Raw genomic sequence first — 12490 nt, 5'->3', positions numbered from 1 at the left:
GCATCTTTTGGCATCTGTGATGCTTTCTGAAACACTTACGTATTAGCAAAGAGACACAGGAAGCTCCTCAGGTGTTGACCTTTGTCTGATTTTACTGTGTGGCCATACCTTAGTGTCTCCTTCCTACTTCCTCTTCACTTATGTATCGGAAGTCACTGCTTGGTAGCTGCTTCACAGGACTTTATGGAACTTCTGCTTCTGGCCATGAGAGCCATAGGGTTTAGACTTAAACTTTGCTGTCATATACTATTAAGTAACTGAATAATCACAACACCTTTCCTTCCCTGACACTTGAACAATAAGTAGCAGAGGACTGTGATGGCTAGGATGGCAAACAAAGGCGGTGAGTGTGAGCCATGCTTCCTGTTCTGGCTCTGTGCATGGGAGTATCTTTTATTTATTATTTTTTTTTTGCCTTTTTGTTTTTTCAAGACAGGGTTTCTCTGTGTATCCCTGGCTGTCCTGGAACTCACTCTGTAGACCAGGCTGGCCTCGAACTCAGAAATCTGCCTGCCTCTGCCTCCCAAGTGCTGGGATTAAAGGTGTGCACTACCACGCCAGGCCTGCATGGGAGTATCTTATCGAATACGGTGTAAGGGTGTAAACAGTTGTTGGTCTAGCTGAGATGTATAAAACTTCAAGGAGAAAAACAATGAGCAGTGCTGTAATGTGAACACCTTACATTTCACACAGGATGATGACCATTAGCTACCAGCCGGGATGGGAAACCCTTTGTAAAGAAATGCACAGGGATTCAGAAAGAGAACATGATGCACAACTAGGAGAAAAGAAAGGAAGAGAAACAGACAGATACTTGATAAAAATAATGAATTAGCGAGCATGGACATTAAATAGGTACTAGATGTATTCAAAGAAACTTACATAATAGAAGAATTTAAAAAAATGAACTCAACAGAACTTTAGAGATAGAAATCAGATTCACTATCTAAAGTGAAAGTTTTACCACACGGGATAACAGATTAGAGACTGTGGTTTAGTGAGGAGCGTCCAGAGGCTCCATTCCATGAGGAGGCATTTGCTACTTCAAAGTAACGGAAGATAAACTAAAGATGTAACTAAAACTCCAAGTTACCAAGGTGGAAGTACAGCAAATTATTAAATGGGCTAAAAGGCTTTCCCAAGACAAGGACCCTACAAAGGCACACACTTCATAGGCAATCACCCTAAAAATGGTTCAAATATTTCAGCAGATGAGACTTAGTTTGGAGGGAAAAGCAAGACCCAATTATAAAGCTATTTAAAAGGCCATGGAAGGCGGAGCAATGCTCAGTGGTTAAGGGTAAGTACTGCTCTTTCAGAGGCCTGGAGTTGGGTTTACAACTCCTTGTAACTCCAGCCTCCAGGGGATCTGACTCCTGCCTACTGTGGCACCTGCACTCACATGCTTATATTCATAGACAGAAAACTAAACACACACACACACTGTAATATATAAATAACACATAAGGGTTAGGGATTTAGCTCAGTCTCTGGGTTAAGCCCTCAGCCCTAGGGGTTGCAAGAGAGAACACACCACTTGCTTAGGTTACAAGGCAAATGACAATAACAATCAAAAGGCTGCAGTTGTGTAAGTATTAGTAAATCCTGGGGCTAGAAAAGAACATTCACAGTAAGCGTGACCAAATCATTAGGAATATGCAAGAATTCTAAGTGTGAATGCAGCCAATACTGGACTTTCTAAATAAATGAAACAAAATGTGGCAGAACTGAAAAGACAAAAAGGGATCGAGAATTATGGTTTGAGATTTTAACATAGCTCTCTCAGCACATGGTAGGAGATGAGAGAAAAATCACTATGAATTGAAGACCAGATGACCTGAACCCATCCACCAGCTGACAAGACCTATCTGATCTCTACTCACTACTACACAGTAACACTGTTGTCAAGTACACTAAGAAAATTCACTCAGACATCACATAAACCCAACACTCAATACATTGAACAGAACTGGAAATCATGAAGTGCTGTAACCGCAAGTGACTTAACGTAGAACTCACTAAAAATACTTGAAAAGAATCCTTTCAATATTTAGAAAGTAAGCAACATATGACTTGAGGGGTCAAAGGAGCAATCACTAAAGGAATCTTATTTTTGGAATTACTCAAACCAAGAAAATCACTCACGGGCGCTTAAAGGGGACATTACAGTGTTTAATGATAATGTTAAAACATATTTTATGGGTAAAATCCATATAATCACCTTAAAGAGGAATGTTTCATGAGTATTTAAATTTTCTAATTTTTTATTAACCAATAAACTGTGAACAGACACTACTGGTACCTTGCAAAAAGCACTATGTGGATTTTTAACCTCATAATGGCAGATGGCTTAACCTGCCTCTGGCCCTCAACACTGTCACATGTGCTGGTGATTAAATCTGTATGAATGGCTTTAATCCCAGCACTTAGGAGCCAGGGGCAGGCAGATCTCTGTAACTTAGTTCTGGGCCAGCAGAGACTACACATGCCTGTAGACTCTTGTCTATTAAAAAAACGAAGTTGGCAGAGGGAGAGAGTCAGGGGAAGGGGCAGGGCAGGCAGGCAGGCAGGCAGGCAGGGCAGGCAGGCAGGCTTGTATGAATGCATGAATCATGCTATTCTCTTTATCATGTTCCGAGGCAGCTATAAAGTAAAGTAAATTGTTTTACTCACTTATTTCTTCTTGTAGGGTTTCTTGTTTCTGTTTCTGAATTTTCATTTCTTGCTCCAAATCTTCTATTTTACTGTTTTTATTTGTTAACTTTTGATTTAATTCTTTCATCAAACGTTCGTAATCTGCTATTTCCATATTCATCAACGTGGTCTGTTGGGCATCCTGCATGTTTTATAAAAGACTGACATATTACTAGGGCAACGCGTCTTTGAAACTGCTATAACCACGCCACAGGAACAAGCAGGTTTTACTATGTTTTCCTGAAGCATGGACATAAGATAATGAGGAAACGAGAACCTCAGCAGTCACAGTTCTAATTCCATCAAGTGTTCTCTAACAGTTAACACTCAACGTTTTGAACTCCATCTGACTAACTTTAATTACTCACAGTAGTAGTTCTAGTCTTATGGAGTTCTTACTTATGAAATATTACTATTGAGGTAACTTTTACAATGCCTTTTATGGAATACTCTTTTAAAAAGTAGAGAGAAATTAATTAAAATTAATTTTAAGCTTTGACAATAATTATGTGTTACATAATACAGCAACCACAGAGAGACAAAGAAATAAACTCATGAGCTTAGGTTCTTCTGAACACATAAGAAATAAAGTTCAAGTTTTAATTTGATGAGGCTAACAATTTATAAAGGATTATTTTAGTATTATAGTCAATACTTAAAATATTTTTTATGAGTCTAGAATTGCAATAACATGAGCTATACTGTCCTATGAACACTTCCTAGTTTCTGAGTCCTGGGAATCAAACCCAGGCTTTAGGCATGCCAAGTAGGCCCTGAGTTCTCTCTCTGGAGACTCCTCTGTACCTTTTTAACCAGCTCTAATTCTTGCATTGTTTTCTGAAGCTGCTTCTTTTCCTTTTGAAATTGGAGTTGGAGTTCTTCCAGCTCATTTACAGTATTGACATGTTCCTAAAAATAAACACATACCATAACACAACCAACATTAGGGAAGACATTTGTTATGTATAAAATGCATACCGTACACAAATAATAAGACTTTGAAAGTATTTCAAAACCTTAAAAACTATATGGCTAGTATATAAAACTATAGGGGACTAATATTCAATATATAAATAACTCAAGAAACTGGACTCCAGAAAATCAAATAACACTATTAAAAAATAGGGTACAGAGCTAAACAAAGAATTCTCAACTGAGGAATACCAAATGGCTGAGAAGCACCTGAAAAAAATGTTCAACATCCTTAATCATCAGGGAAATGCAAATCAAAACAACCCTGAGATTCCACCTCACACCAGTCAGAATGGCTAAGATCAAAAATTCAGGTGACAGCAGATGCTGGCGAGGATGTGGAGAAAAAGGGACACTCCTCCATTGCTGGTGGGATTGCAAGCTGGTACAACCAGTCTGAAAATCAGTCTGGTGGTTCCTCAGAAAATTGGACACAGTACTACAAGAAGATCCAGCAATTCCTCTCCTGGGCATATAGCCAGAAGAGGTTCCAACTTGCAATAAGGACACATGCTCCACTATGTTCATAGCAGCCTTATTTATAATAGCCAGAAGCTGGAAAGAACCCAGATGTCCTGTGGGAAGCCACATGTGCCGTTGCAAAGTGGCACAGGCTTCTGCTGGCCACCACGCATACATAGGCAGGAAAGTTTTTTGCCAAGATGACGTTTTGAGAATTGACCAAAATTGACCAATCAGAAGAGAGAGAAATTGACCAATCAGAAGAGAGAGAAAGTAACCAATCAGAAGAGAGAGAAAGTAACCAATCAGATAAGAGAGAAAGTAACCAATCAGATGTAAGAATGCAAATGAGGTTGTAAGCATCAACCAAACACAACACAATCCGGGTGTGAGACACGCCTCTCCTAGGCCTATATAAAGCAGCACCAGGGCTGGGCTGAGGGTCTTTTCGCCTCTGCAATCAAGCTCTCCCAATAAACGCGTGCAGAAGGATCCTGTTGCAGCATCGTTCTTGCTGGTCGAGTCGGACGCGCTCAAGAAGTGGTGCCGAAACCCGGGACGAAACATCTTCAGGCACGAGCGAAGACCCCCTGCTACAGGGAGGATTCAGAACTGCATCGCAGGGAAGGAGCGGTTAATAAAGGTTCCCGTAAAACAGGCTGCTGAGAAGGATCCAACTGCGTGGATTCAGAACTCTTCAGCTGAGGAACGGTGGTACCGGTAAGTATAAAGAAATTAAGGTAAGTCTCTGAGAGGTACGCTTTCTTACACAGTAGGTCTGGTAGTTGTTGCTGGGTTTGTGTGGGACCAGCTGTTAAGGAAGGGCAGCGATTTTGTAGGAGTACCAGGAAGGCATATCAGAAACAGAGAGAAAGGAAAAAGAAGACGCGCGCAGAAAAATAAGTAACTTAAGAAATATAAAAAAAGAGAAAAAGAAAGGAAGCTAAAAATAAAGATACAAAGGATAATATAAAATATAAAGATACAAAGGATAATATAAAGATACAAAGGATAATATAAAGATATAAAGGATAATATAAAAAATGAAGAACAAAAAATTAAGTCAATTTACCCTCCTCTCGAGGACTTTGACTAAAGAGGCAGCCTTCATCAAAGGCTTAACGATAGCTCTCAGGGAAAGAGGAGTAACTATTAGAAGCAGCCACTGTGCAGAATTCCCAGAAGAAAGAGAAAAAATGAAAATAAGCTATTTCAGAGCCCTCCTAGGGACAGAAGGAAAATGGGAGACGTCCTGCTTCCTCTCTGACTCCTATGGAGAGATTCTTAGCTCTGGTTAGGATATCTGTGTCCCTTTGAGCTGTCTATTGTCTGTTTTTGGTGCACCAAATTGTCTATATGTTTGTCAATTCATGTTTGGATGATTGAATGATGTTCTGTGTTTCATGTTGAAAAATAATAAAAAGCAGTCTCAGTCTGCACAGCAAAAATTGACAAGTTAGCTGCACGGTGGCTGGGAGTCAAGTACAGCTGAAAAAGCCCTGTTGAGGGCCGATTGCAAATGGAGCTTTTAAAGGGGCAGGCAGTCTTTTGCTTGTAACAGAAAGTTAGCTTAAAATTGGAAACTCAAGGTTGGAGTCATTCTAAACAACATGAACGAACCCAAGAAAACAGGTCATATGCAAAAAAGTGTACAAAGGGTAGAAAGAATAGGTTTGAAAAGAAAGTACATATCTTTACAAATAGAAGGAAAACCTTTCAAGGTATAATGGATACAGGAGCAGATAAAAGCATTATATCTAGTAATTCGTGGCCTGCTTCTTGGCCTGTTAATCAATCATCACATAGCTTACAAGGATTAGGATATGAGGCTACCCCAACTATAAGTGCAAAATCCTTACAATGGAAAGATAAAGAAGGAAGGACAGGGCTTTTTCAACCTTATGTACTCCCTTTACCTGTAAACTTATGGGGAAGAGATGTGATGTCAGCCATGAACTTTATACTGACAAATGATTATTCTCAGAAAAGCAAGGAAATGATGAAAGGAATGGGATATATACCTGGACTAGGTCTAGGAAAAAGTTTACAAGGTAGAATTAATTTCACCAGTTAAAGCCACAGTAAAAGCAGATAAGAAAGGGCTGGGTTTTTTCTAGGGGCCGCTGAGGAGCCTTTGCCCATTCCATGGTGTACAGAGGACACGGTGTGGGTGCCTCAGTGGTCTTTATCCTCTGAGAAATTAAAAGCAGCTAAAGCATTAGTACAAGAACAATTAGACTTGGGACATGTAGAACCCACACAATCACCCTGGAACACCCCTATTTTTGTTGTAAAGAAAAAGTCAGGTAAATGGAGATTGTTACATGACCTCAGAGCCATTAATGCACAAATGCAAGTTATGGGTCCTGTACAAAGAGGACTCCCCCTACTTTCAGTGATACTTCCAAAGGTAACGGCTAACACTCCTATAAAGGGAGCCATTGATATTTATACAGATGGATCCAAAACAGGAATTGGAAGTTATGTGATTAATGAAAAGGCTGTGAAGTTGCAATTTACACCAGGAGCCCCTCAATTGGTAGAATGTTTGGTGGTTTTAGAAGTCTTTAAAAGATTTCTTATGCCCATAAATATTATCTCTGATTCTGTTTATGTGGTTAATGCTGTACTAATGTTAGAGACTGTTGGAAATTTTAAGCAGTCTAGTCCAGTAACTGAAACTTTGATGAAAATACAAAATTGTATTTTGATGCGTGAGCATCCCTTTTATATTCAACATATTAAAGCACATACATCATTACCTGGACCTATGGTTAAGGGTAATGCAATTGCTGATTCAGCCACCAGAGATATGGTTTTCCTATCACACAATTCTATAGAAAGTGCAAAAATTTTTCATCAACTTTATCATGTCCCTGCTTCTACATTACGACAAAAGTTTAAGCTCACACGAACAGAAGCTCGAGATATTGTCCTACAGTGTGGTAGGTGTGTAGAATTCATTAATGCACCTTCCGTGGGCGTTAATCCTCGCGGAGTGTGACCCCTAGATGTTTGGCAAATGGACGTCACTCATATCCCAGCTTTTGGGAAATTACAATATGTACATGTGTCCATCGATACCAGTTCTGGTGTCCTACATGCCTCTCCCTTGTCAGGGGAAAAAGCAGTTCATGTCATATCTCACTGCTTAGAGGCTTGGGCTGCATGGGGTAAGCCCCTAGTGCTAAAGACAGATAATGGTCCTGCATATACTTCTTCTAAATTTAGCCAATTTTGCAAACAAATGCAAGTGAAACATATTACTGGACTGCCCTATAATCCACAGGGCCAAGGCATCATTGAGAGAGCTCATCGTACTTTGAAACAATATTTGCAAAAACAGAAAGGGGGAATAGAGGCTATGACGCCAAAGATGGCTCTATCCCTTACAATATTTACTCTTAATTTTTTAAAATTGGATGATGCTGGAAGATCACCAGCCGAAAGGCACGGACAATGGCCTCAATCGCCCAATGAAATGGTCAAATGGAAAAATGTCCTTGATAATAAATGGTATGGCCCGGATCCTATCTTAATCAGATCCCGGGGAGCTATTTGTGTTTTTCCACAGGGTGAAGAAAATCCACTTTGGGTCCCGACGCGACTGACAAGGACTGTGAAAGAGCAAGATGAATCCCAAGATGATCCTGCTATTCCTGCTCCTGATGATTGAGACCGGGATAAGTATACCTTTGTGGGCCATAGTAAGATCATGGCCAGTACCTTTACCAGTACATTCCAATTCTTCCACCTTGCCTTTGTTTTATGCAACAGAATGTTTTCTGGATGCGCCTTGTGCACGACAAACTCCTCAAGAGCCACGGGTGTATAATAGTACGAGTTTTCATTTAAATTATACACTATGCTTTGTGCATGATGTGGATAGACCTTTTACACCCTGTATATTTTTAAAGAAAAAGATTATCTCTAATTGGGCAGACCCCATTATCCAAAATAAAGTGAGCTTTGGAGTGTTACTTAATGCTTTAACGAAAGTCGTCCAAGGAGAGCAATTAGGCTCAGGTGATGTTGGAAATAATATAACTTCACCTATAAACATCACCACTATTATGATAAAGGGAAAGGTGACTATTCCCAAAAGATCACGATGGCCTGTTGGCAATGCTACTGCTAAACGCAGCGTGCCCTGGTGTCATCCGGACCTCACATTTCCTATATTTTTTTTCACCTTGTCAATCAAAAATTTTTCCTCGCTTTGTCACCTCCTTTAGATTTTTCTGTAATGAATGATAAGGAAGATGCTACAGGAAAAGAAAATATTTGGCCATATTACCAATGGATTTTAAGCAATGAGGCAGGTGCTAGTACCAGTCTGTCAGCCTTTGCACTGCTGACTGGCACCTTTCATGAGATATTGAATGTTTCTGCCACACTTTCCAATACCTCTGCTCATTTAGATAATGTGACAACTAATAGAGTTATCAGAAATATGACTACCTCTCCAGTAGAAGTTTGTGTTAGTCCTCCATTTTTCTTTATATTGGCTGAATTTCAAAATGATACAGAATGGTTAGAATGTACAAATATCACTTGTTTTTTGACGCAATGCTGGAATGGAACCAAATCCTTAGCCTTAGTGGTACAGCTACCAATCTTGGTCCCTGTACCTGTTGAGGCAGATCCAGAGAAGTTCCCAATAATGAGTCTAATTAGGCAGAAGAGAGATTTTGGAATCACAGCTGCCATTGTCACTGCCATTGTAGTGTCTGCAGCATCAGTGGTTACCGCAGGAATTGCTATGGCCAATCAAGTTAATAGTGCTGATACCATAAGTCAGATAGCAGAAAAAACGTCTGAGGCATTGCTCACTCTGCAAAGGGTGGATTCTCATCTCGCCTCAGGATTAATGTTAGTGAATCAGAGAGTGGATATTTTACAGCATAACATGGAACAGATGATGGATGTCATTCAAATGAGTTGTGTGGCATCCACTCCGCATGTATGCATTACTCCCAATAGGTATATTAATAATTCTTTTATTAAAAGTACAGACCTATCGAATTATCTGAAGGGAAACTGGTTGCAGGAGCTGGACAGGCTGCAGAAGAGGCTGCAGATACAGATCCTGAACCTTAATGGAACCAGAGTGGAACCTGTGACCTTTGGAGACTTTACCTCTTGGCTTTCCTCTGCTTTCTCTTACTTTAAGGAATGGGTGGGAGTGATTTTGTTTGGTGCTGCCATATGCTGTGGACTGGCGCTCATGCTCTGGTTGGTATGCAAATTTAGAACACAACAAAAACGTGACAAGGTGATTATAACTCAGGCACTATTGGCTATTGAAAACGGTGCCTCCCCCAAAGTTTGGTTATCTATGCTCAAGAATTAGTCGGCATCTGAGTTCTCTGCTCTTGCGCATGAGAGAGACTCAACAATCATTGATCAGCCCTTGCACATTGATGCATACGACAGGGTGATCATGATTTCCCCACTAATTCATTTTTTGGCTGGCCTCTTTTGCAGAGTTCGCCCTAGGTCATTTAGCAGTTACTGTCACACAGCACTGGGGTATCCAGAGACGGGCAACTTTCCTCATGCACAGGCCAACCTAAGGCACGGGGCCCGTTACCCTACGACGGGAAAAGACTGTGACATTGGAGGAACGACCTAAAACAGGAGCCACAGCAGATGGACATAATTGCACAGGCCTAGTCCAGCCTCATTTTATTAAAACAGAAAGGGGGAGATGTGGGAAGCCACATGTGCCGTTGCAAAGTGGCACAGGCTTCTGCTGGTCACCACGCATACATAGGCAGGAAAGTTTTTTGCCAAGATGAGGTTTTGAGAATTGACCAAAATTGACCAATCAGAAGAGAGAGAAATTGACCAATCAGAAGAGAGAGAAATTGACCAATCAGAAGAGAGAGAAAGTAACCAATCAGATAAGAGAGAAAGTAACCAATCAGATGTAAGAATGCAAATGAGGTTGTAAGCATCAACCAAACACAACACAATCCAGGTGTGAGACACGCCTCTCCTAGGCCTATATAAAGCAGCACCAGGGCTGGGCTGAGGGTCTTTTCGCCTCTGCAATCAAGCTCTCCCAATAAACGCGTGCAGAAGGATCCTGTTGCAGCGTCGTTGTTCTTGCTGGTCTAGTCGGACGCGCTCAAGAATGTCCCTCAACAGAAGAATGGATACAGAAAATGTGGTACATTTACACAATGGAGTACTACTCAGCTATTAAAAACAATTCATTCAGGAAATTCTTAGGCAAATGGATGAACCTGGAGGATATCATCCTGAGTGAGGTAACCCAGTCACAAAAGAACACACATGATATGCACTCACTGATAAGTGGATATTAGCCCAGAAAGTTAGAATATCCAAGATACAATTGGCAAAACACATGAAACTCAAGACGAAGGAAGACCAAAGTGTGGATACTTCGCTCCTTCTTAGAATGGGGAACAAAATAACCATGGAAGCAATTACAGAGACAAAGTTTGGAGCTGAGAGGGAAGGAAAGACCATCCAGAGACTGCCCCACCCAGGGATCCATCCCATATATAACCACCAAACCCAGACACTATTACATAATGCCAGAAAGATTTTGCTGACAGGACCCTGATATAGCTGTCTCTTGTGAGTCTATGTTAATGCCTGGCAAATACCGAAGTGGATGCTCACAGTCATCTATTGGATCGAACACAGGGCCCCTAATGAAGGAGCTAGAGAAAGTACCCAAGGAGCTAAAGGGCTCTGCAACCCTATAGGAGAAACAACGATATGAACTAACCAGTACCCCCCAGAGCTGTGTATCTAGTTGCATATGTAGCAGAGGATGGCCTAGTCGGCCATCAGTGGGAGGAGAGGCCCTTGGTCTTGCGAAGATCATATGCCAGGAAGCAGGAGTGGGTGGGTTGGGGAGCAGGTGGTTGTGTGTGGAGGGCATAGGGGGCTTTGGGGATAGCATTTGAAATGTAAATGAAGAAAATATCTAATTAAAAAAAAGATTCTCCAACGTAAAGTTGACATTTACTAAGGAATTAATCAACCTATCCTCATAAATGTGCTCAGTGAGACTGCTCATTCAAGAAGTATGTGATTACAATCCCACTCCATGCAAGGAAACTGCTCTCTGGGTTGTTCTTACCTTAATTTTCTGCTCTTTCTGAAGTTTTTCAGCTTCCAGTTCTTTTTCTAGTACTCCTTTGGCTCTCTGGACTTCTAAGATCTGTGCTTCTAACAACTTGGCATTAGCCTGCAGGGTCTCAATTCGAGCCAGGAGATCCTCGTTGTCTGAAGTTAGTCTTTCATACTGGAATACAAATGACTCATTACTGTGAACACACAGTAAACATATACCGAAGGCGAAATGTGTAATGAGAACATCAGTGCAGAATGAAAGTGATTTCACCATTAACCACACAGATTACTGTTAAGTCAAGAATACGTTTAAAGAAACAATCACTGCTGATATTCACCTGGCTAAAACCTTCCACAGAACAAAAAGCAACCTTGGGAGGTAAGAGGTGGGGGAACCCCCTAGAAAGTACCAGAGACTTGGTAGGTGAGAGACTCTTAGGACTCAAAGGGAGGGACCTTAGATGAAATGCCCTACAATGGGGAGAGGGAACTTGTAGAGCCCACCTCCAGTAGAAAGACAGGGCATCAGGTGGAAGGATGGGGTTGCTATCCCACAGTCAAAAACTCTGACCTAGAATTGTTCCTGTTTGAAAGAACTGCAGGAACAAAAATGGAGAAGAGACTGAGGGAAAGGAGGTTCAGTGACAGGCCCAAATTGAGATCCAGTTTAGAGGGAGGCCCCAAGGCCTGACACTATATATTTTTTTAAAAGATTTATTTATTATTATATGTAAGTACACTGTAGCTGTCTTCAGACACTCCAGAAGAGGGCGTCAGATCTCATTATAGATGGTTGTAAGCCACCATGTGGTTGCTGGGATTTGAACTCAGGACCTTTGGAAGAACAGTCAGTGCTCTTAACCACTGAGCCATCATCTCTCTAGCCCAAGACACTATTACTGATGCTATGGCATGCTCACAAAAAGGAGCCTATCGTGACTGCCCTTTGAAAGACCTAATAAGCAGCTGAAAAAGTCAGATGCAGATACTTACACCCAACCAATGGACAGAAGCTGGGGTCCACTGTGGCTGAATTAGGGAAAAGCTGGAAGAAACTGAGGAGGAGGGTGACCCTATAGGAAGAACAGAAGTCTCAACTAACCTGGACCCCCAGGATCTCTCAGACACTGAGCCACCAACCAGACAGCATACACCAGCTCCCAACACATATACAGCAGAAGACTGATGGGTCTAGATTCAGTCAGAGAAGATGCACCTAATTCTGGAGAGACTTGGGGCCTCAGGGAGT

At 41.2% G+C, this 12490-nt stretch overlaps 1 protein-coding gene across 1 annotated transcript in view; it reads right to left on the bottom strand.

Annotated features, from left to right (window-relative positions):
• The window catches only part of Gcc2 (GRIP and coiled-coil domain containing 2), a 62649-nt gene that overhangs the window by 24905 nt on the left and 25254 nt on the right, over positions 1–12490 (bottom strand). Inside the window, exons 11-13 of the mRNA XM_021174395.3 lie at positions 11249–11413; positions 3499–3603; positions 2674–2836 (exon numbers count right to left, since the gene is read on the bottom strand). Of these exons, the coding sequence (XP_021030054.1) occupies positions 2674–2836; positions 3499–3603; positions 11249–11413 (433 nt within the window). The remainder of the gene's footprint in view (positions 1–2673; positions 2837–3498; positions 3604–11248; positions 11414–12490) is intronic.

Source organism: Mus caroli, unplaced genomic scaffold (assembly GCF_978045245.1).
Source record: "Mus caroli unplaced genomic scaffold, Mus_caroli_1 scaffold_9, whole genome shotgun sequence".
Taxonomy (NCBI): domain Eukaryota; kingdom Metazoa; phylum Chordata; class Mammalia; order Rodentia; family Muridae; genus Mus; species Mus caroli.
This window is presented reverse-complemented; position numbering and strand designations above follow the sequence as displayed.